The following is a 21,714-nucleotide window of genomic DNA, read 5'->3' as shown; positions in this document are numbered from 1 at the left end:
CAGTAAAACAATTATTTTCAGCTTTATTGGTTTTTTTAAATTAATTTTTTAATATTTATTTATTTCTAAGCAAACCATGATATAAGTGACTTACAAACCGTTAACATTTGTATGTTTGGTTTCCCTATACGGCAATGATCTTCCGTGCAAGTTGTATATCTGACACTAATCTGACACTAACCTATAAAGTTTATTTGTGGTCAGTATAAAAATTTCCTTCTAAGTGAGGCGGCCTACACGGTTGGGACATTTTCATGAGTTACCAAATGCTACTAAACAGCTGTTGTAAAAAGCACTATATAAATACATTTGCCTTTGACTACTAGACGAAGTGAAGGCTAATTGACGTGCATGTTCCATGGCTTAACTAGGCTTCATTAGGTCCTGTTAACTGCTCATTGGCTGAAGCCAAGCCCGTATGCCCTACAGATGAGGCGTTTTACATAATTCCACGTCATGTAAAATCTTTACATGTAAATACAGACAGACAAGAGCACATTGTTTCCCATTTTATTGAACACAAGAATTTCTGACAGAATGTCAAAATGTTTTTCAGTTAGTATGTACACCAGTGACAGAGAGGAGGGAGATGGTGCCATTGCTTGACTTTGTAAAAATTTTTATACAAGAGTGAGAAAGCCCCTGTATCTGATGGCAGATTAATGGATGGATGTGGAGAGGAAGGGATTTGCAGGGGAGCTGTGATGGATGGCTGGGTGAGTCAGCTCCCCTCCAAACGAGAGCCTTAGCTACACACTTGTTTGTTTGGCTCAGAGGATGAGCTGTCATAAGAATCTTTCTTCGTATTTGATGTTGAAACTTTTTTTTTTTTTTAATCCCTAAAATGCTGGAATAGCAGTGAGGGTGCTAAGTCACCCCCCTTGCATGTAAACTCACTTCGAATTTTGGTCCCATGACGGATGGCAGCTGATCGGATGTGTCAAAAGCCATAGCGGACTCCAGTGCTCTTTTCCTTTAGAATTTCCGATGAGAAAAACCTGTGATAGGATTTTTATGACATCGCAAGGAATGCTTTGTATACCTTTGGGCAGCGAGCTTTAGGACAAGCCTCTGTTTGTCATCTCATCATAAACCACATTCCTTTATAGTGAATCTTCAAATTTCTAGAGTAAACCCACTGAAAAAAAAAAACCCTTAATGCCGTTCATGTAAAAGAAGAAAACAAAACAAAACTAAACTGAAGTGACAATATGAACCGAACACATTTGACAGAACACTCAGAGATCCATATACAACAAACAAAGCCTTTGTCACTGTTGTTCATTTAACAATTTACTGGCAAAACGTGACACCAATTACATCTAGTTTAAAATACATTGCATGCTCGTTTCAGACTTAAAAATTGTTGTTCTTGATAGGGTCATGTTTTAGATTGGCCCCACTGCAATGCTAATGATGCAGGGGGGGGGGGGGGGGTGTTGGGTAGCTTGGCCAGTCCAGGTGAAGTGTAGCTTACAAGCGGCATCTCTTATGATGGAAGGGGATCCAGTCATGGGGAGTGAGACACTGAAATTGAAGGGTGAATCTCATTTTGCATCAGTGCAAAGAGACAAGTGGCAAAAAAGTCTCGATTTTGTGGGTACAAGTGACCACACACATCTGCTCTCTCAGACCCTGGAACTTCACTTAAAAAAGAAGCTATTTTCACAGTTTGCAGACCTCAACCATACCACATGTCCTCTCGCTAGACCTCCAAAGGCAAGAATGGGACTCTAATCTCGAACCACTGCTGCTCCCCCAGTGTTACAGACAGACACTAATCCATTCAGACTGCAGGCCTGCTTTAGAGAGGCTGTTTAAGTTGAAGGCACCTTCTCCCTTGTATCTTTGAGGTTCTTTTTTTTTTCCCCAGCCCACATTGTACACATCTGTATCATTGCTGTTATTATTGTTTTTATCATTTTAATTTTTTTCTTAATTTTATCTTACCAAGATGGAACATTATTTGAACTAATAGCTACACCTTTCACAACCTATGGATATTTGTTTCAAGTCTATGACAAAGTACACATTGTATTCACACTAGGATATTCACGCACTCACAGCACACAAGCTCACAGCCTAAAGAATGAAAGACACTGTACAAATCAAAGATCAAGTGGAACATTTTGGACCCTTCATTTTCCTCACTGGAGTACTATGGCTTAAATAAAAAATATATATAAATTTGGCCATTAATTTGTTAATGCATTAATTAAAAAAAAAAAACAAACCTGACCATCTTTTTCTTTCCTTTGCATTAGCAAAGGAAATGAGACTTTAAATGAGACTTGGTTACTGCAGTTGCCCATTGGAGGCACTGTTTCTCAATTATCCAGTAAGAAGCCACCAGCTTGGGGCTGAATGGTTGAGCGGCACGCCTTACGTAGCCGTGACGTCATTCATGTTGTTGTGCAGAGCAGGAATGGGAAAGCTCTGTGTTCATGAGGGAAATATCAACGTAAAAGAAGCAAACACCAAGGGCCATAATGAACACAATAACCAAGGGTATTATGGGAAAGACATGAGTAGCAAGCATGCGAACAATCTATTTCTAGCCCTCAAAAATAAACAATGAAAAAATTGACATAAAATAAAAGGCAGTTACTTTTGTACATTATTTAAAACACATGTTAAAAAAAACGTTCTCCCAAAATTCATACATATTGAAAAATAATGAAGTACAGCAATACTGCATGTAATAAAACATTACATAACTGAAGGAGCAAAGGTAAAGACATGGTCTACACATATGTATGGGTTTGTGTATGGGTTTGTGGATGAGGTGTGCGTGTACGAGTGCACAACGTAAAGGCATTATCGAGGAGTAAAGCTAGAGTTTCCCATTGCTAACTATTTCCACTAATATTAAGGTTCTGTCCCAAGTGAAAGTCGTGACGGAGACTTACAGAGGAGGTCAGCTAGAGGGCGCTAAAAATAAAGGCAGGCTCCTTCACTCTGTATGTGACACAGAGACACGGAGTGAGTGAAACTGTATGACAACAAAACAAAACAAAAAAAACCAAACCAAAAACCCAGGCATGTGCACGAGTTCTTTAGGCGTTCTATACATCTACAAACTCATCTTTTGTTCGGCAAACTCAGAGGAGACACTGAAGAACGGAAACCCTTTAGAAGTGAGATGCAGGTTTGGGTGTAGCGGTGACTCATGCCTTGCTCTCGTTGTCGTTCGTCTGCGGGGCTTCGTTGGGGACCGTCTTCACGTCTACCACAGATTCCTTCACCTCAGTCTCTCCCCCTTTACTCTTCTCATCTATGACAGTCTTACCACTGAGGGAGGGGAGAGAGAGAGAGAGAGAGATAGAGAGAACTTAATCAGTCATGGCTCTTGGCACTGGGCACTCAAGCATGGCTGCTGTCTTTGTAAGTCTACTGAGCTGTCGTAGGTTTTTTTGGGGGAGGAAATTCGTTCTAGTGGAACCAATGTATTTCACACATAACAGGATGTGAATGGTTGCCTTATCGTGACATCAGAGATGGAGAGTGGACCGTCATGGACCTTTTCATGAGGGCATGTATGGAGGCACACCAGTGAGATGCTGATGCAGAGGACAGAGACTGCTGCAGTAACGTACAGGCAGCGAGGGAGCAATAGCAAGACCACGTGAGCAACGCCTGTCCCATGGGGTGGATTCAAGGCCTTGCTGCCCAGATTCTTACCCATAAAACTCCACAAATGTTAACCTCCCCCTGGCGTTTATTGAATGGGCAGTAAATTACAGACACATGAAAAGAGGAATGGCTGGAACCACATATAAAAACATTAAGCATACCTATCTATGGCAACCCATCTAGAAATATAGCACGTGTCAATTTAAGATGGACATTTTTCCTTTCAAGGAACTGCCGTCGCTGAGGTTTTCCCACATGATTTCTCAGTGGACCACTTCATTTCCAGCACTGATTGGCAATATTGGAATTGTTCGGCCTTGCACGAGTTAATAATGAATAAAAAAAAAAAAAAGTTGGGTCTTGCAGGGGTGGGGGATGGGGCTTGGGGGAGTAGCTGGGAGGAGGAGCTAATCGGACGTCAGGCATGCTATCTCTCTTCATTTGGGCTGCTGACCTGTGGAAGGGGGCGCCTGACCTGTAGAAGTGGGGCTGCTGTTAGCTGCTGGTCCCTGGTCACGGGTGGCTGCTCAGTATACACATCCAAGAGCAGCATGAGGAGGTGCGACTGCTGCCGGCGTCTTCCGGCCTGTGAGCTTGCCGGAGCGGCCTGTCAGCCACAGAGGGCTGTTGTAGCAGGGAAAATGGAGGCAGTGGAGCGCGGCCCTCTCTCATTACCATCTACACCATCTCGGCAGTGCGGCATAGATACAGTCCTGGCAGGGCCCCAGGTAGGGGGGGGGGCTTAGGCTCGCAAGAGGAATGCAAAACCTTCCACGCAGTCCACCCTTACTGTAGAGGGACGCCCTAATGCCAAGAGAAGCCCTCTAATGTAGTAGGATGCCCTTACTATAAAGAGACACCCTTACTGTAGAGGGACGCCCTTACTGTTGAGGTCTGCCTTACTGTAGAGGGACACCATTAATGTAGAGGGACGCCCTTACCTAGACAGCGGAGACAACGCAGCTAAGGTTGGTTTGTTTGCAACCATACCTATACATCTTTCTCACACTGCTTCAGAATGAGCAAAACTCTCATCTTTTAAGGCAAAATGGGAACACGTCAAAGGCCCATCAAGACAAAACAGGTGGATGGCATTGGGGCATACTCAATCTTCCATGTCAGTTGGAAACAGCAGAGGGAGGAGGCAGAGAGGGATCGTCCCCCCCACAGAACTGCTGGACAGCAGGGCGGCATGGGGCTGGGAAGGGGGCATCTGATGCATGCAGTCTCAGGGGAGGAGGAAAGAGCGCAGAGGCAGAAGGAGGCAAGACAGGAAATGTCTGCTGTAAATGTTTAAAACTACCCCCTCATTCCCCGGAACAGAATCTGAGCAGCCCACTTCCTTTGTACTTTCTAAAAAGGGACCTAAAAGACCCATTTTTACACGAGCATAGCTAGAGCTGTGTGTGGTATGCAAATCAGCTGCTCTGTGTGTGCACGCGAACACACACACCCTGTAACAGAAGCACAGAGCCGACAGTTCAAGGTAACGAATGGACGTATCTGATGGATCAGAGCAACATGCGGAGGAACCTCCTGCAGAAGAGGGAGGAAGCTGTCCGTGCAGAACACAAAGGGAGTGAAGCTCTTCCCTCTGGCACGCCGGCACCACCTGCTGGCCATGTCCTGCAGCCCCGGTGCCCTGCTGCAGATGAATCGCCCCGGCACAGATGGGCGGGCACACAGCCTCCCCCTTAGTGCTCATTACTGCTAACTTCTCACTCCTTCAAGCCCCAGCATTCCCTCAAACAGACCTTCTCCCAAGACGGTCGTGGCGTTCCTGCCAGCCCCCTCCCTCAAAGCGGTGGCCCACCTGCTGTGGGAGATCCTGAGTGTGGTCAACTGCCGTCAGGAGATAATGGAGGAATCAATTAGCCTGTCCCTGACCGACGGCAAAACAAACAAAACTGAGCGGAGAGAGCCAACCAATTTCACACCTTCATAATGGCTTTTGCTTTGAACGGCTGCCATAAGTGATCCAATTTTTTTCCCTGGCGGAATTGCTAAGCAGGGCAGAGCTCTTTGCTTAGGAAGGCTGCTCTTTGCAGCGCAGTTGAGAATGGTCAATGACTGCAGCTACAGTATGGCACAGGACCCTGTACGGACCTGGGGCGGTAGTTCCTTATGAAGCGTGGGAATAAGGAGGGAGAACATGAATGAGTGAGAGAGGGAGTGAATGGGTGACGGAGTGAACACGTGAGTGGATGAGAGGGAGGCAAACTTGGACACAGACAGGGTGGGGACACACACACAGAATGAGAGATTGGAGAGGTGGCCATACTCGTCCTGGCTGGGTGCAGGTGGAGCGCCGGTGGAGTCGGAGGAGGGTGTGCACAGCGCGTCAAACGCGTCCCTGGCCGGACCAGCGTCCGACGACTGCAGGGCACCTCTGTCTACCTGGGATTCCGTAGCCGAGGAGGTGCCACTCTGGACGGGCGCGGGGCTCTGAACAGACGTGCCCGTGGTGGGCTTAGCCGAGTCGGCTTTGGTGTCAGACGAGGGCCCCTTTTTGGGGGCGTCTGAGGGCTTAGCGCTCTGGGTGCAGGGCGCGTCGCTCAGGTCCACCAGCGGTGCCTCGGCAGCAGAGTCGGCAGGGGCAGTAGGCGGCGTTGTGATGGCTTTGGGGGTACTAGGCTGCGGGGCGGCTTTGGGCTCTGTGCTGGATGTGAGGGTGGTGCTCTCGCTAGCAGGGCTGTCAGTGACCGGCTCAGAGTTAGTGGCTAAAGAGGGGAGCAAGTCCACTACTGTGGCACTGGTGTCAGCGGCATGCCTATGAGGTCAGGGCAAGATGAGGGGGAGACGGGGAGACAGAGAGAGAGAGAGAGAGAGAGAGAGAGAGAAGGGAGGGAAGAGGGCGTTCCAGGGGGCACCAGGAAGAACAAAGATGAAAAAAGGGAGTCCAAGGCAATATACACACAGTGTGAGTGCAACATGCAATCTAAGTAAAGAAAAAATATATATTTATGTTAGCCAGCATCAGATTGTGAGATCAGTGTGAGATATACACTATATTACTTCCAAGATGAACTAGCATGCTGTTAAGCATTCATCTCCCTAAACCTAAGCCTATACAGAGTGCATTAAAGGTGCATCCAGTTGCATCAGTGATATATGCTACCTGACTGTAAAGGCCACCACCACGTTTCTGGGCTCCTTCCCTGGGCGTGAGCAGTGCTGGCGAGCCCAGATCAGGTGCAGGGCTCTGCACATAATCAACTAGCGCCGGGGCCCTCTTTCCCATTTACTGACCACGCTATTCCAGCAGTTTTTCAGCGGCTAATGTATTAAAATCTATTCAAGTCATTCCCAGTGGTCGCTATTCCAACAGCGATATCATTAGCCACCTATTCACTCGGAGCTATTTCTTTCATAATAAGGACTAATGTGCGCCCAGGTCCAGCGTGACCTGGACCGCCATTAACTCCGGGCGAGCGCACCTTTCAGCACCGCCCTGACTCAGCATGCGGCGCTAACGGTGTGTGCACGCAGGCGGGGGTGGACTCACTCTGGATCAGTGAGCGGGGTTGTCTCGTTGGGCTCGGTGGGGCCTCCTCCTTCGTGGTTGGGGGTGCACTCCTCTTCCGTCCTTACCTCCACTATGGGCTCCTTTGAGTCGTCCTTCCTGTTGGGGAAGACAAGACAGCGAAGGTGGGGAGGCGCACGAGACACCTGGTGAAAGACGGCAGACGCGAGCTGTCCTTTTAGACATTAAGCAGCCTATTTTACTCCATAGGGGTTCATGTAACCAGAGTGAGTTTACTGTTTTGAGGTAAAGGAGCTCAGTCCCCTTCCTGCGCGTACTCTTATTGTCAGCTGTAAAGTCATTCCCCTCCACTGCCCAGCTCGTAACAGCAATCAGCTAGCATTCCCATCACTCTCGGTCACGGAGCCAGGCTCGTTGTGGGCTCTCCCGCAGAGCTGAGAGTGATGAGATGATGATGAGAGGAGCAAATAGAGCTCTGGCAGCAGCATGGAGCCTGGCGAGGTGTGGGGAGGCGAGGCGAGGCGAGGCGAGGGGAGAGAGTGGCAGAGGGGCTGAAGAGGAAGGATGAGGAAGAGAGGGTAGAGCAGGGCAGGGGAGGTGGAGCGGAGAGCAGGAGGGATTGTGGATTGGGGAGGTGCTCACGTGAAGGCCGCCTTGCCCTCTTCGATGTCCTTGCCCTTGGCGGCTGGCCCGGACTTGCCGCAGACGTTGACGGCGATGCACATGAGAAGGCCACACTTGTTGAGGAAGTAGCAGGTGATGTCCACGCTGAAGAGCAACAGGAGGAAGACCACGATAAGGATGCCCACGATGGCTCCTGTGCCCAGGCCGGTGCCGCCACCAGCGGTGTCTTTGGAGGCAGAGGAGAGAATGGCTCGGAGTCAGGGCTTCCACACACACGCTTCCCATTAGCACCTCACTGCCCTCATAGGCTTTTGTGTGTGGAACGTCTCCACCGAGATAACAACGTGTCTCGTCCAATCAGTTCTGATTAAGTTGATATATTACCAGACCATGCACCAAAAACAACACCCTCGAGATATTATGCAGCGTCTGTTACAAACACACTTATCCTGTTAAGGGCAGTGAGGAGCAAAGTGCCATGAGCGTGCACGCGCACGCACACGCGCATGCACACACATACACACACAGTATTTTAGTTACATACAACAGTTCCAAAAGAGCTGATGGAGCTTATGACTTTGGGGCATGCACTGCATGACAATTGTGCAGTGTAAAGCAGAAACATGTAGACCTAACCAGGAGCTCCAGCAGTACTGATGTAGAGATGAAGCAGACATGCTCATTCAGGAAAACGTCATTAACTTTCTTTGTATCAAGCATCCACAAACATTACAAAGAAGGTTATTCTATTCGAGCCTGGAGTGCACCAAAGTTCATACAGAGAACCTGCACTGGCATGAAATTGAGATGATAATCTTAATATTAAGATTTCAGTGTTCAAGGGCTTCCATTTACTGCAGAGGACCAGTAGACATACAACTGCATGCACACACACACACACACACACACACACACACACACACACACACACACACACACACAGACAAGCGCATAGACACTAGACTGAGAGACAGCACCATGTTACCTGTGGAAAAGACAAAAGATGAGAGAAGGGGACATATAGCGGGACTGTGTTTTCGCGTGGCAAAAACACAGGCTACTTACCAGAAATGAAAGCACTTACAGCTCTAAAACGCTCCACCACTACAGGCGTTACTCACACGTGTCAGATGGTTTCATTTGATCAGCAGAGTATAGACAGAGAGACCACTTTGAGCAGCCGCCGGTGGCATAGTGACCAGGGCACTTGTCTACGGCCCCTGAGGTGACGAGTTCAATCTCAGCAGTTTTGTCAGTTCTGGCAATGTGGACCTTAGCGTGGCAAGATGTCCCATGCAGTAATCTAGCCTGCCTGTCCTGGCAGCCTCACTCACAGCTTTGTGTAAAAACACCAACCTGGCACTTTATTAATAGGCCTACAACAAAAGCCGAATCCCTATCTGTTCAAAAATATGCCACCCATTTGTGACTTGGCACCGTTGCCACTGATTGGGGAGTGTTAAGTGGGCATGGATCTGAACCAATCGAGAGTCGTCAACCCGCAGGTGACTCATCAGTAGTCATGACTACATGTTAAAACGCAGTCCATCGGATGCCAGGCCTGCTACTGAGTCCTGAAGGCTACTGCCAAGAGTGAAAGGATAGAACTGCTCACTCACATCTGGAATCCAGAGTCGGTACTCTGCAAAGCGCTATACTGTATAGATGACCAGAGCGTGGGGGGTCCATGAGTTCATACTTTACCCAGTGAAGAGGGCTAAGGTAAATAGACCAAAAGCATTGCTAACTTGTACGTCCTACCGCAATAATATTTATTGGGAGCGTCTGTTTCCTGCTTCTCTATAAGCACCTGCTGTGGGCTCAACGCAGCCTCTGTGAAGCCCTGTTATCTTCTTTCAACACATGGCTTTGGCTGAGGCAGCCAGCCACAACTGCCAGTGAATTAGCACTCCAGGATGAAGGGCCCAGGACAGCATGGGCTGCATCTGCCTTCGCCATGACGCTAGTCTCAGCATGCTTTCTCCTCTTTCAAGATCGTGGTGTACAACTTTTTCAGAGCTACCCCAACCCCCCTATATCCACTGCCCAGTGCCCTGTCCCCTCTACATGTTTACACTGAGCCGTCCTCATCGAGATCTCTCGGCCTTATTTATAACCAGCTGACATTTCTGTCACGGCCCAGACTAGCGCAGCTACGCGGCTGCCATTAGCGTAAACAGGAGAAGAATATCATGAATGAAGTCGGACAGCCTCAGCGATAGTCTAATAGTTCAGTTCCCAAGTGGGGCGTGCCTTCCTGGGTGCTGAGTGTCACTAATGAAACGTTTCTTTAATTTAGAACCTTATAAAGACCTTAAATATGTCTAAATGCATGGGGGAGACTGAATTATTGATGCACTCGATGGGGAGCGGAGACAGACATGTATTAGAGAGCGCTGTGCCAGGAAGTGGTGCGATTTTCAGCACACCACATCATAACCCGCGGCTCCAGGGGGCATCAATTAGGGAAGCACGTGGGGCTCCTTTCAGAGCGCTGCGCACTAAAGTCTGATGTAACCAGCCAGGACATTTCTAACCTCCCTCCAATCTAAAAACTGATACACATTCAGTGAGAACATCATTTGGAAATATGGCAGATGCAACATGGGATTTTTAAAACCCGCACAGTCTAGTTCAGTGTTAGGGCCTTGTAAATTCATTCATCTTTACATTTTTCAAATTTGTCACATTATACCATTGCTTCCCAAAGATTATGCATTTAAAAAGCCACACATACGCTAATATTGCTACTCCACCCCACTGTGAGCCACAGCCATTGAGTGGTTGATGCCATGTTTTACAAAAAAGTGTTTATAATACTTTAAAATGTGATTCTTTGGGCGACTGCATGCTAGTTCTTGCCTTCAGGGCTGAGTCCATGCTGTTCAAAGCTCTTCCTTTAACATTTTAGAGAGTTCAGTGCTGAGGTTAATACACCACTGCTCTGCAATTCCCAAATGTGTCTTAGTCAGCCTTTTCTACTCTACCATCTTCCTTCCCCTGCTGTCACTCTCTTTCTCTCTGTCAGTGTCTGCCTCTGCCTCCGCCTCGCAGGAGACTTGTGACTGGAGGGCAAGGCGGATGGGCGAGGCAGCTGGGCGATAGCCTCGCTCCACTGTCCTAGCTAGGGAGGTTCCCAGGGCTCCTCCTCTGCCGCGGTGTGTCGCTTAACAAGCCGCATCCATCTGGGCACGCGCATGGATACTCACGCATGCGTACACTTACCCATGCGCACACACGCACATCAGAGCACAAAGTCCCCTCCTGCCTCCCCCTCGCTATCTGAACAATACATACAGGCCTGCTGAGTCAGCACAATGCAACCAAAATTTCCCACGGGCCTCACCGTCATCTCCCCAGATCCACACCCCAAGTGCAGAGGTGACAATACAATCCCAGATGCAGAGAGAAGCATGCAGGGAAATGTATCAGTCTGGTGGAGCACAAAGTGGCTGGTATATGTACATTTGTACATGTGGGTGAAGCATGTTACATTAAGGGAGTTCAGCTCATAAGCCTGGACAGTGTATTGGCTCAATCAACAATGTAACATTGTCATTCAAATGTTACAATTTATATTAATATTACTTAATTCGCAAAACTATGTGATTATTTCATAATGCACCGTCATTATTGTAATGGTCAGAAAATGTTTGCTTTAGCTTTGCTGAATGAAACATGCACTGCTTAGCTACATGATATAGGATGGTACTATATCTTTGTATTGCTTAGTTGTATGTATGTATGCAGAAATTCAGTGTTTGTTAACATGTGACAGTGGTACCTACAAAACTTGCGGAGGACGTTTAGTTCTCCCACAAGGCATTCAAAGACATCTACCTTTTCTTAAATGTACAAATTTGTGTGATTTCAATACTGAAAAGGCAGCAGTGGGCTGAGGTTGGGCATTGTGGCCGGCTCTCTGAGCAATCCGGAGATCCGTGCAGGAAGGTGTCCCGGCAGCTGCGTTCACAGCACAGCCGTGCAGAAGTGGACAGCATGTGGAACAAACCCAAACAAAGACCCCTGACTGGGATCCTCCAATGAAAGCTGGCATTTGCCATGTTGTGAAAATCCTTAATCCTCTCCAGCGCTTTGATACAGAAAAAAAAACCATCCAGTAAGCAAACAAAAATACAAACAATGGGCCCTTACAGTGGAACCCACTGGCTTGGCTGGCAGAGCAGGGCCTCACAACTCTACTGCATAATAAATGAACACAGAGTGGCACCTACAGAAGAATGAAAAACCCAACCAGGTGATACGCACGTGCGCCAGACCTCCAGGACGCATCTTTTTATTATTATGTGAATCAATTTGCAAAACAGGGAGCAAACTCTACTCTATTTTAAATACCCCTCACCAGTTCCAAACGTCATATCCAAGTTAAGGGCTGCAACACTGTGAAGACTTAATAACATTATTTAACTGACACCTGCACTGGAAATGCCTGCATAGGTCCTGGAAATAAAAGACATTTCACCAGATAACGCATCTTGGAAAACATATACCAACCTCGGTTAACGACAGACAGCTGGCCCACAGTGAATAATGCAGCAAGTGTCACAAACGTGTTCATTTATTACAAATGTTACAGAACTGGAGATGTCAGGTTTACACAGATATCTGTAGGTTTCATGTTTAGCTTCTGGACAGAAATAACATGTTCTTAATAATGAAAATGAAAAAAAGTAAGATCTTCATTAAGCAAAAAACGATATATATTAGATCTAACTTTAGATGGATTTTGAAAAGAAAGAATGGAAGAACACAGTTGCCTTTCGCGTCTGAAGGTTCTGTGGGTGAGTTTGAACCAACTTTCAGCACCGTATCAGTGTGGGGATCCGCACATTATCATCATGTGGAATTATGATCCCATGATCCCATGCAACTCTATAGTTATGTCTTGCATACGACTAGGACTCCAAACGCCATGCTTCCTGCCACTGATCCGACAGCTCGTATGACTCTCTCACTAAAAATACTTTTATCTGCTTTTGTTCATTAATCCTAAAATGGTTACTGCATGAAAACACACTGGTATGGAGTTACAAAAACTATATAATAGAGCAGAATTAAATCACACTTTTGACAGCGATAGCATTAATTTTTAAAATGTTTTCATTTTAAGAGGAAGAAAAAGAAAAAAAACCCCAAAACAACAAGATCAAGAAGTCAATTTTGTTGCTTAAAAATGTTTTTAAAAATGAAGTAAAAAAAAAAACAAATAGCATAACTTCTCTGAATTATCTAAAATTATGTACATTTTGTCAGAAAACCCATTTCAGTATCCACAAGGCTGGAGCCTGAGCCCCGTGACCAACCGTGATCAAGGAAATGGAATAAGAATCGGAATAAAGAATAAAAATGGGTGTGGTAAAGCAGGACTTCTGTACAAGCCCTTGGCGACTGTGCTCTCTCAGTAAGTTGAGAACAAGGACAAGGGAAGCCAGTGGCCAAACTCATTCTAGGCAGGAACAAGACTCTCAGTGCTTTGGAAAGTCCATGATCTGAAAAATATCTTCTCAAACATGATGCTGCCTAATTTCGACAGAAAAATTCATGTAAAAGACAATCAAAATAACATTCAGCATGACACAAGTACTAAGCACTCTGCTTAACCCCATAAACATGAAAGTGAATTGATTTCTTTTCTTTTTTCAGGAGGGTCAGAAGGCGTTGAAAAAGTGTAGGGGAGGTTGGAGACTGGGCCGGAGGGGGGGGGGCAAGTGCTCCTCTCCTGGGGCGAACTCCGCTTTATGAGAGCAAGAACACAGTCAGCACGGGCAGCATGAGCGTGACCAGAGCGTACGTGACACAGGTGCAGCCCAGGGTAGCTGGGGTAGCCACGCAGCCATGACCACCACAGTGGCAGCAGGAGGAGACCACAGCAAAAGGGTGCACCACCACACAAACAAACAAAAGAAAAATAGAAAAAAGACAAACAACAATTACAAAAAAACCCCAACAACATAAAAATATAGAAACAAAAATTTACATATCCAAAAAGGATTTTTAATGGAGAAATAACCAAAAACCAAAAATTAAGTATTTGTGTGTATGAGAATGTGATGATCCGGTAGTGGCCCGATTTCACATATGGATACAGGGAGAGAAGGAGGGGTGGAAGAGGGGAAGAAATTTGAAAAAAGGGAGAGAAACAGGAGAGAGAGACAGACGGAGAGAGAGAGAGACAGAGAGAGAGAATAGGTCAAATACATAAACTTAAGTCTGAAGGTTAATTAGAGATTAGAAAAGAATATCTAAAGAGTTAGTAAAACCAAAGTAAGAAAAAGCATAGCATGTTAATAACACTTCAAATGACAAGGGACACCACAGCAAGCAAGGAGGGAAGGAAAGGACTTCTACAGGGCACTGGGGAATGCAAAAAGACAGACAGACAATCAAGAAACAGCAGACAACGTCCCTGGTATTAAACGTGGCATTCAATCTGGGACCAATTGCTGTAAAAATAGTTTAAACCGATGCTTTTATTAACATTTAAACACATATCTATGAAAACATCTTTTATCATGTTGTTCTGTTCACACCAGGGAATGTTGCAGACAAAAAGAAAGAAAGAAATAATGAAATCAACAGGTTATGATGCAACGTAGTGGAAATGGCTTGTTGGAGGACTGAATGAGCATTTGAAGGTTACTAAAACTGCTCAGCGTTAGTGGCCATTGTTTAGGGCAGCCTCACTCCTGCTGAATGGTAGCTGGGGAGATTTGGATGTAAGGACACTATACAGCCCGCGTGTAACACAACGGCCCATTCCATTCCCGATAGGATGTGCGGAATGGAGCGGCTCACTATCATCACTCCTGCCAAATCCCTCGGAGTCTACCATGACCTTCTGCGAAGTGTCATGCCGACCCGAGAGACTCCGTCATCGAGGAGTCAGAGATAGAAGGTTAAGAATTGAGCAGACCTCCTCCAGATTCCCCTGCATCTAACCTCTCTTATTCGCCACGGTCCTGATAGCGACCGGAAACAGGAGGCCGGTGGGGCTCTCTGCGCGGCTGCCTCAGACGGCCTGGGCTGAGCCCGGGTGGGGAGGCTGAGGGGCTGCAGATGCTGGACTAAAATTAAAAGCCTCCATGCCGCTTGAACACCCACATGTTCCACATTGAAGTGAATAACTCAACAATGTGCAAGTGCGGAGAGGTTCAGCGCATGATGGGAGGACTGGTGGGTGGGGTTGGGTCTCTGCACTCGGTCCGTCTGACCCTTCTAAGCCAAGCACTCTGAGATCCAAAGCTCCCACTGCTATTTATGGGTGCTTCCCACCAAGCGGATGAGAGAAAGCAAGTCCCTGACCATGCGCTTGCAGATGCCTGTTAGGTCCTTGGGAAAGCATTAACACAGTAATCCTGTTGAAGCATCACCATGCAAGACCAGAGGCTGCATCCCCACTGAGACCAGGGCTACTGTCCAATTAGCTCAGTGTAGCCCATGTACTGCAGCGGAGCCTGAACTGCGCTGAACCTTAGCCCCGAGAGAGAGAGAGAGAGAGAGAGAGAGAGAGAAAGAAAAGGACAGAGAGGAGAGAGGGAGTAAGAAAGAGAAAGGGAGAGAGAGACACAGACAGAAAGAGAGAGAGAGAGGGGCGGAAACCTAAATCACAGTGGAGAGACAGACAGAGAAGGGGTCCCTTTTCTTGATCTGTGGGGAGGCAGCTCAAGTAAGAATGCAAACTTCCCCAAAGCCACAGCCCTGCGAAGAGAGCACAGAGCAGCCATATCCAAAGGGAGAGAAGAGTGGGACAGAAAATTTCATCTCCACTGGTATGATCTGCAGTGGCTTCGAGTACCTCACTACAGCTGGCGGAGGATGTGCGTCAGAGGGGTCCGGCTGGGAGCAGAGCTCCAGAGAGCAGCTGAGTAGTGCTAAGCTGAAGCTTTGGTCTCCAGGCTTTAACTCTCAGCGACTCTCCCAACCTTTGCTCCCTCCGCTCGGCCCCATTCCACACACCAGGCCCAGCCTCATTAGCCTCAGCTGGTGTCAAATGGCTCTTGGGGCTTGTGAGCTCCAGGGTTGCCCTGAGGGGGAGTCCAGACAATCCCCTGCCAGGTCTGGGTTAAGGTGGGGAAGCATGGACGTTAGAGGCTGCTGGCTGCGCTGCTTGGCAGTGGCTGCGGCAGTGTTAGGGGAGGAGGTTGGTTGGGGGGGGAGCGCAGCCATACCTGGAATGGCGGTGGGCTCTGGAGAGGTCCTGAAGGAGAGGATACCAGGCTCGGACCGGCCCTGCTGGTTCTCGGCCACTACGTAGACCTCGTACTCCGTGTTCCAGTCCAAACCTCGCAGCACCACATACTCACTGACGTTAGGGAGTCGGATCTCAGGCTTCCAATCTGAGTGGTGCTTCTGTATGAACACAGATGTGCACACAATCACACCAAGTCAATACCTGTTTTCTCCATGTAACAAGCCGCAGTAAGACGAACGAAAAACCTCCCAACTCTTTCTCATAAAAGAAACATGCGAGCGTATAACGCACGCCTGGCGGAGGAATAAATCATTCATGCGGGGGGAGATGGGTAAAGCATGCTAGCCCACATCTCATTACACTCACCGGCCTGAAGCGCACTAGGTAGTGTTTGATGGGTGAGCCCCCGTCGTCCTGCTTGATCCAGTTGACCTTCAGTTCGTTGCCTGTGGACTGGAGTTTGGCCTCCAGTTTGGGAGGGTTGGGCTCTCCTGAGGAGAACACAGTCGGTGAGAATGGAACGGCACAGAGGTCCGCATACAGCATGAGCGTCCTATCCCAGGCCCGTGACACAGCTATGGCCTAAACAGGAGGCGAGGCCCTTAGCTCAGCTGGTTCCAAGCTGTTCAAATGAGACAGCCTGCCAGGAAGCTTCTGATTGAAAAGCCCCGATGTGAAACACTTCCTAATGTGCAATTTATGTTCAATGTTACATTAATTTCATGTTAATGATACAATGGTTGAATGTTAGTCGGCACTTACAGACAGGGTATTTTGAGCTAGGCTAAATGACAAATAATGTTACTTATTTTGTTAAAACAACATTTTTTCATAAGATTTTAGAACTGATGGAGCAGTTTAGCTGTCTTAAGCATCATAAAAAAATAAAGCGATCAGAATGTTGGGTGATCATAAAAGGATCTGAATGGTAGGTGATCATAAAGTGATCAGAATGGCTGGTATGATCACTCATCTTTGACTTTGTTATTGTGGGTGTTGAAGCATCACATAATTAACTGTAGGGTAAATTTTATAGCACCGTGTTCGTTAGCCACTACATCTTAGACAAAAACTGCACTTCATTTGAAAGAAATCAACTGTCGAACAAGCTATTTGAAACAGTTTTGAAATCAGAAATAATCTTTAGTTTGAGTTCACCTGTTTTAAATGGACAGTTTATATATATATGTTTTAAATGGACAGTTTATGTGTGTGTGATCTAAAATGTTTCATATCATGGCTATTTGTTACTGACTTAGTGTCCTATATCCTACACCCGTTAATGAGCTCCTCATATGCATTAAATTCCCTTAAGGGCAGCAGAGCTGTTCCACATTGCACACTGGACAGCAGACTGGAACTAAGTTTAACACTGCGGCACTTAATTTTCTATGGGTAATACGGCTGTGTGGAGCACTCCAACACTACTCTTCACCGTTACAGCCGAATGTTGACTGTCTTTTTCGGGCGTGTCTAATGATGCCTTTGCCTGACCCCATCTTTGAACTGTGAGCATCTGAGAGTGCTATCGGCTCCTGGGAGGGTGGGATCGGTAGGAAGGGAGGGGCAGGCGAGCTTTAATGAGAAGTGGGCCGGGGCACTAGAGCGGGTGTGAGCGAGAGCCCCACTCCCAGGAGGGGCTCGTTATCTCACTGAGCCCACCGCCTAATGACAGCGCTCCCTAACCATCCCCTGCACTTTGATTGGAGGTGCGCCTCCATTAGATTTAATAATATCACTGAAACCATGGGGGGGGGGGGCATGAGTGTGGGGGCTTGTTTGGGATGTCAGCTGTACACCTGTGTCACTAGAGGGACCTGGGAGGAGACTAAAGCTCTCTCATTAATCAGTGCAAATAGGGTCTAGCCCCAAATCTGCAATCCCATTAGGATTTAAGATGACACTACACCTACTACACCAGAACACCCACTGCTATCTTAGGTACACACAAAGACATGAGCGATGCGATAGACACTGGTCCAAGCTATAAGTGGAGATCTGGATGCATGTCCTACTGAGATGGAATGAATGAATCTAATATTCATGACCCTGATGAGAAAAAAAACAGCATGTAGGAAAATGGGATGGTCATTCATCTTTATTTCTTTAGTCTAAGACACCTTCAGTCATTTTAGATCATCGGTCAGTTAGTTGAAGCATGCATGAAACTAGACCTTAGGTATAAGTTATACTGTCTTGACTTTGGACTAGAGGTAACATAATGGATGGCTTGACGCTGAAATTCAAATAAACCCGAGTTAGTGGTAAAGTACAGCATTTTGGAGAGATGGTACAGTTAAATGAACAGAGATCCAGTCATGAACATCATTCCCAGTTAGGTGAAGGTTTCCAGATGCTACGAGGGAAAAAAAAGAGTGTTTAGGGTTAAAGATATAAAGGAAGGCCAACAGACACATGCTCTACCATGCAGCAGTACAAATAAGGCCATTGATTCACATCACAGTCAACCATGATTGCCACTAAACCTACACACAACTAGAATCCCTGTTTCGACTAATTTTTGCTACTAGGCCGGGGCCCTTGTGTTTTAATCTCATTATCCATGACTCTGTGCACTGCAAAAGAAGCAGCGTGCTGGAACTGAGTGCAAGACTGCTGTGCCTTCTTGCACCAGCACAGAGGAATCCCAGACAGACACAGCGCAGACGGACAACGCAGACGGACAGCACAGACAGGTCATGCATGAGGGGAGATCGCTAGAGAGCAGAAATAAAGACGAGGCGCAGGCCGGAACAGAAGTTTGTGTAAACGTGCATGCATGCAGGAATGCCGGGCGTGTGGTTAGTCTGCAAGTCTGAAGAGGGTACATCTCATAACAGAATATTATAGATGGAGCATGGTTGTCTCTTCTCTGAATCCAGAGGTATCGATCATCACGTTGGCATCATGAAAACCTTGTTATGATGTGATATTAAAAGGATCAAAAAGATGTTGTTGAGGTGCCATGTGTTACGGTGCTGAAAAATGAAATTCTGAGTTATCAAATTTTTACGGTAAGCTCCTTTCTGAACTTTGGCCCAGATGTCACTGTGAATGTCTGCAATAAGATATTAACAGAACATATTGAATATGGGATTTAAAGAGTAACGCCCTGCTACATTCTATACTTACTATATGATGCCATTATAGGTCAGCACGCTGGTTCTTTATTAAAGTGAGATTATAGCGGAGGCCCGCTGGATCACTTTCCAAGCAGAGCGGCTGATTGTTTTTAATGTCAAATCCAGAAATCAAGTGAGCAGTGTAAACCTCTCTGAGAATCAATGGCTCATGAATGAAATGGTCCATAAATGTTGATGGCACTGGGTGAGTGTTGTGTCTAGCTCATTATTAACATCTCTGCTTTCATTCTTACTGTGAAATGGACCAAACATGACGAAGAAACAAAAAATTACCTTCTGTTCACCAGCGAAGACGACATCATCAGCACCATGCAAGAGCCACATGACAAAGTCACATGATACGCACGTGCAAGATTGGTTGAAAGGAATAGTGGGAAGGGATGGGGGTCACATGGAAAATACAAAACATTGAAAATAAAATTACACAAACATGGAACAGAAAACACAATAGTGTTAACACCAAAAAAAAAACCCAAAACAAAACACAAACAGAATGACAAACAAAAGAGAACACAAATTCAAAACATAAGTAATTCTCTAAAACATTAGCGTATGTATACAAACCATGGACATATTATGATCCATAAGGCAGTTTCACAATCATTTAAAAAAAGTTTGGTAAACAGTTGTCCCAATACAAATTAGCATCATTAAGACAATTAACTCTTTGGTTTGAGAGTTTGCAATCTAACCTGCCTTATGAATCAGCTTCATTGCAAACAGTATTTTCTCTGACTGAGAATGACACTTTCATTAAGTCACAATTGAATCAAACTCTCTCATGATGTTGTTAATTCTGTTGGCTCACTGCATGTTATTAATGACACACTAACAGGAGTACTCCAAGCAGAAACAAGTGGGAACAAACAAACATACATACATACAAACAAACAAACAAAAACGAACATGATCTAAAGTCATGTGCATGTCCGGACATAGGAGCAGGACACTACATAACAGCCACATGAAGCGCTAGCACGGAGACACGGCCCTGGGGCCCCGGTGCTGGCACCGCAGCCTAGAGGAGCACGGAGCTGAGAGGTTGGGAGGCCAGCACAGCCTCCCAGTCCCATCACAGAGGACCCCCCGCCGCGTCCAGCCCCACCCTGCGTGGTGGACTCCCAGTGTGGGGACATGTAGGGAGAGCTGCATCATAATGGCCTCGCAGTTTGACACAGTGCTCATTAAGCCTTAAACGTTGGGAGGGGCTTAATTTTAAGCAGTCCAAAAAAAACCCTGATCTATAAATCTCATCATGTCCAATTGGATCATGGGTAATACTTAATTTTTGAGTTTCATGTTCAGTAACAGAATTTTGAAGGATAAGTATTTTTGAACCAAAAACTGAATCAAAGAAACTGCAGCACACGACAATCTTTCACCCCAGATGCTTTTGCTAGTGGCTGATCTGCACTGAATGGCTTTAAAAGCTCCACGGACAGCTGCAATGGAAATCAGCACAGCAAACTTCTGAAAAATCCCAAACATGTTGGTTTGAGAAGGGCAAGTCTGCCAGTCTAATCATGCAGTTCTTTAGACGTTGCACATGCTGTTTGAATTACTGGGAATGTTTCGAGTCTTTTGTAAGACCACAAAACTCTGTGTCATCATTTCCTCAAGCATCATCCTAACCATGAGCCAGTATACTGTCAGCCAGCAATGCTCCAAACAGCATGTTATTATCAAACTGCACATGCAGTACTATATAAAACATATATTAAAAGCTGCTTTAATGTGTCCCATTATTGTATGCCTGGCTTGCTACATTTGCAGACGCTCATAATTGCCTGGCTTGCCACATTTTCAGACTCATAACTAATTATCAGGAACACACAGACAAACAGTGACAATATTTCCCTTCATTATGTTTAATTTTTCCCAATACTCTAGTACAAGCTCCTAAAGTTGGCTATATTTCCATCTGAAGTAATTATAATTTATATAACACTCTTATATATCTTGCATACCCCTGTATATATCTTACATACCCCTCTTATATATCTCTTATATATCTATGTTTGATTCCTTTTTGAGTATTTCTGATTTTGATATGGCTATATGTTTGATAGATGCACATCGGAGGTATATGTTAAGTGCTTCTGTAATTCCCAGTTTCAGAACCTCTCTGTGACCCTGTGACTTTGGAAGGCTGCACCAAGGTCAGGAGGTGCTAACGCGCTCTGAGCTGAGGGCCTGCGGGCCTCCTGCAGACCTCCCCCTCTCTATCCCCCCATCTGTCTCTCCTCCTCCTGTCTGTCTGTCTTCTTATGTTTGATCACACTCCTGTGTTGTTAGGCTGACTGCCTGTACTGGACTGGTGCCCTCACCTTCTGTCCTCATGCTGGAGAAAAAAACAAAAAACATCTGAAGTTTCTTCACTTGTGCAAACATCGTCTCCTGACTCTACACTGCTGATTTTGTTTTTAAACCATAGAGAACATACCTATTTCACTTATTTTTTTGTGTTGGAAAAAAAAGCAGCTGAAAATTCCACCAAAACCTGGTGTTTCTCCCACTTAAGTCAATTCACGTTAACTCTAGAAATAATCACCCATTTTCCTGAAAGGATTCAGCTACTTTTTGTGTTTTAAAAGCATGCTTATGAACATTCCTAAGCA

At 46.1% G+C, this 21,714-nt stretch overlaps 1 protein-coding gene across 11 annotated transcripts in view; it reads right to left on the bottom strand.

The window, feature by feature from the left end:
- Positions 1–496: 496 nt before the first annotated feature.
- Positions 497–21,714, bottom strand: part of ncam1a (neural cell adhesion molecule 1a) — a 149,937-nt gene continuing 128,719 nt past the window's right edge. For 4 of the 11 annotated variants that reach the window (XM_035526756.1, XM_035526754.1, XM_035526757.1 and 1 more), the window contains 6 exons: positions 16,320–16,444; positions 15,931–16,111; positions 7,760–7,967; positions 7,139–7,255; positions 5,915–6,403; positions 497–3,291 (listed from right to left, as the gene is read on the bottom strand). In XM_035526756.1, coding sequence (XP_035382649.1) covers positions 3,168–3,291; positions 5,915–6,403; positions 7,139–7,255; positions 7,760–7,967; positions 15,931–16,111; positions 16,320–16,444 — 1,244 coding nt within the window. In that variant the 3' untranslated portion in view covers positions 497–3,167. Of the gene's footprint in view, positions 3,292–5,914; positions 6,404–7,138; positions 7,256–7,759; positions 7,968–12,000; positions 13,579–15,930; positions 16,112–16,319; positions 16,445–21,423; positions 21,427–21,714 lie in introns of those variants that run through there. The other 7 variants (XM_035526753.1, XM_035526755.1, XM_027003456.2 and 4 more) reach the window with 4 other exon arrangements.

The sequence above is a fragment of the Electrophorus electricus genome, chromosome 6 (genome assembly GCF_013358815.1).
Source record: "Electrophorus electricus isolate fEleEle1 chromosome 6, fEleEle1.pri, whole genome shotgun sequence".
NCBI classification, from domain to species: domain Eukaryota; kingdom Metazoa; phylum Chordata; class Actinopteri; order Gymnotiformes; family Gymnotidae; genus Electrophorus; species Electrophorus electricus.
This window is presented reverse-complemented; position numbering and strand designations above follow the sequence as displayed.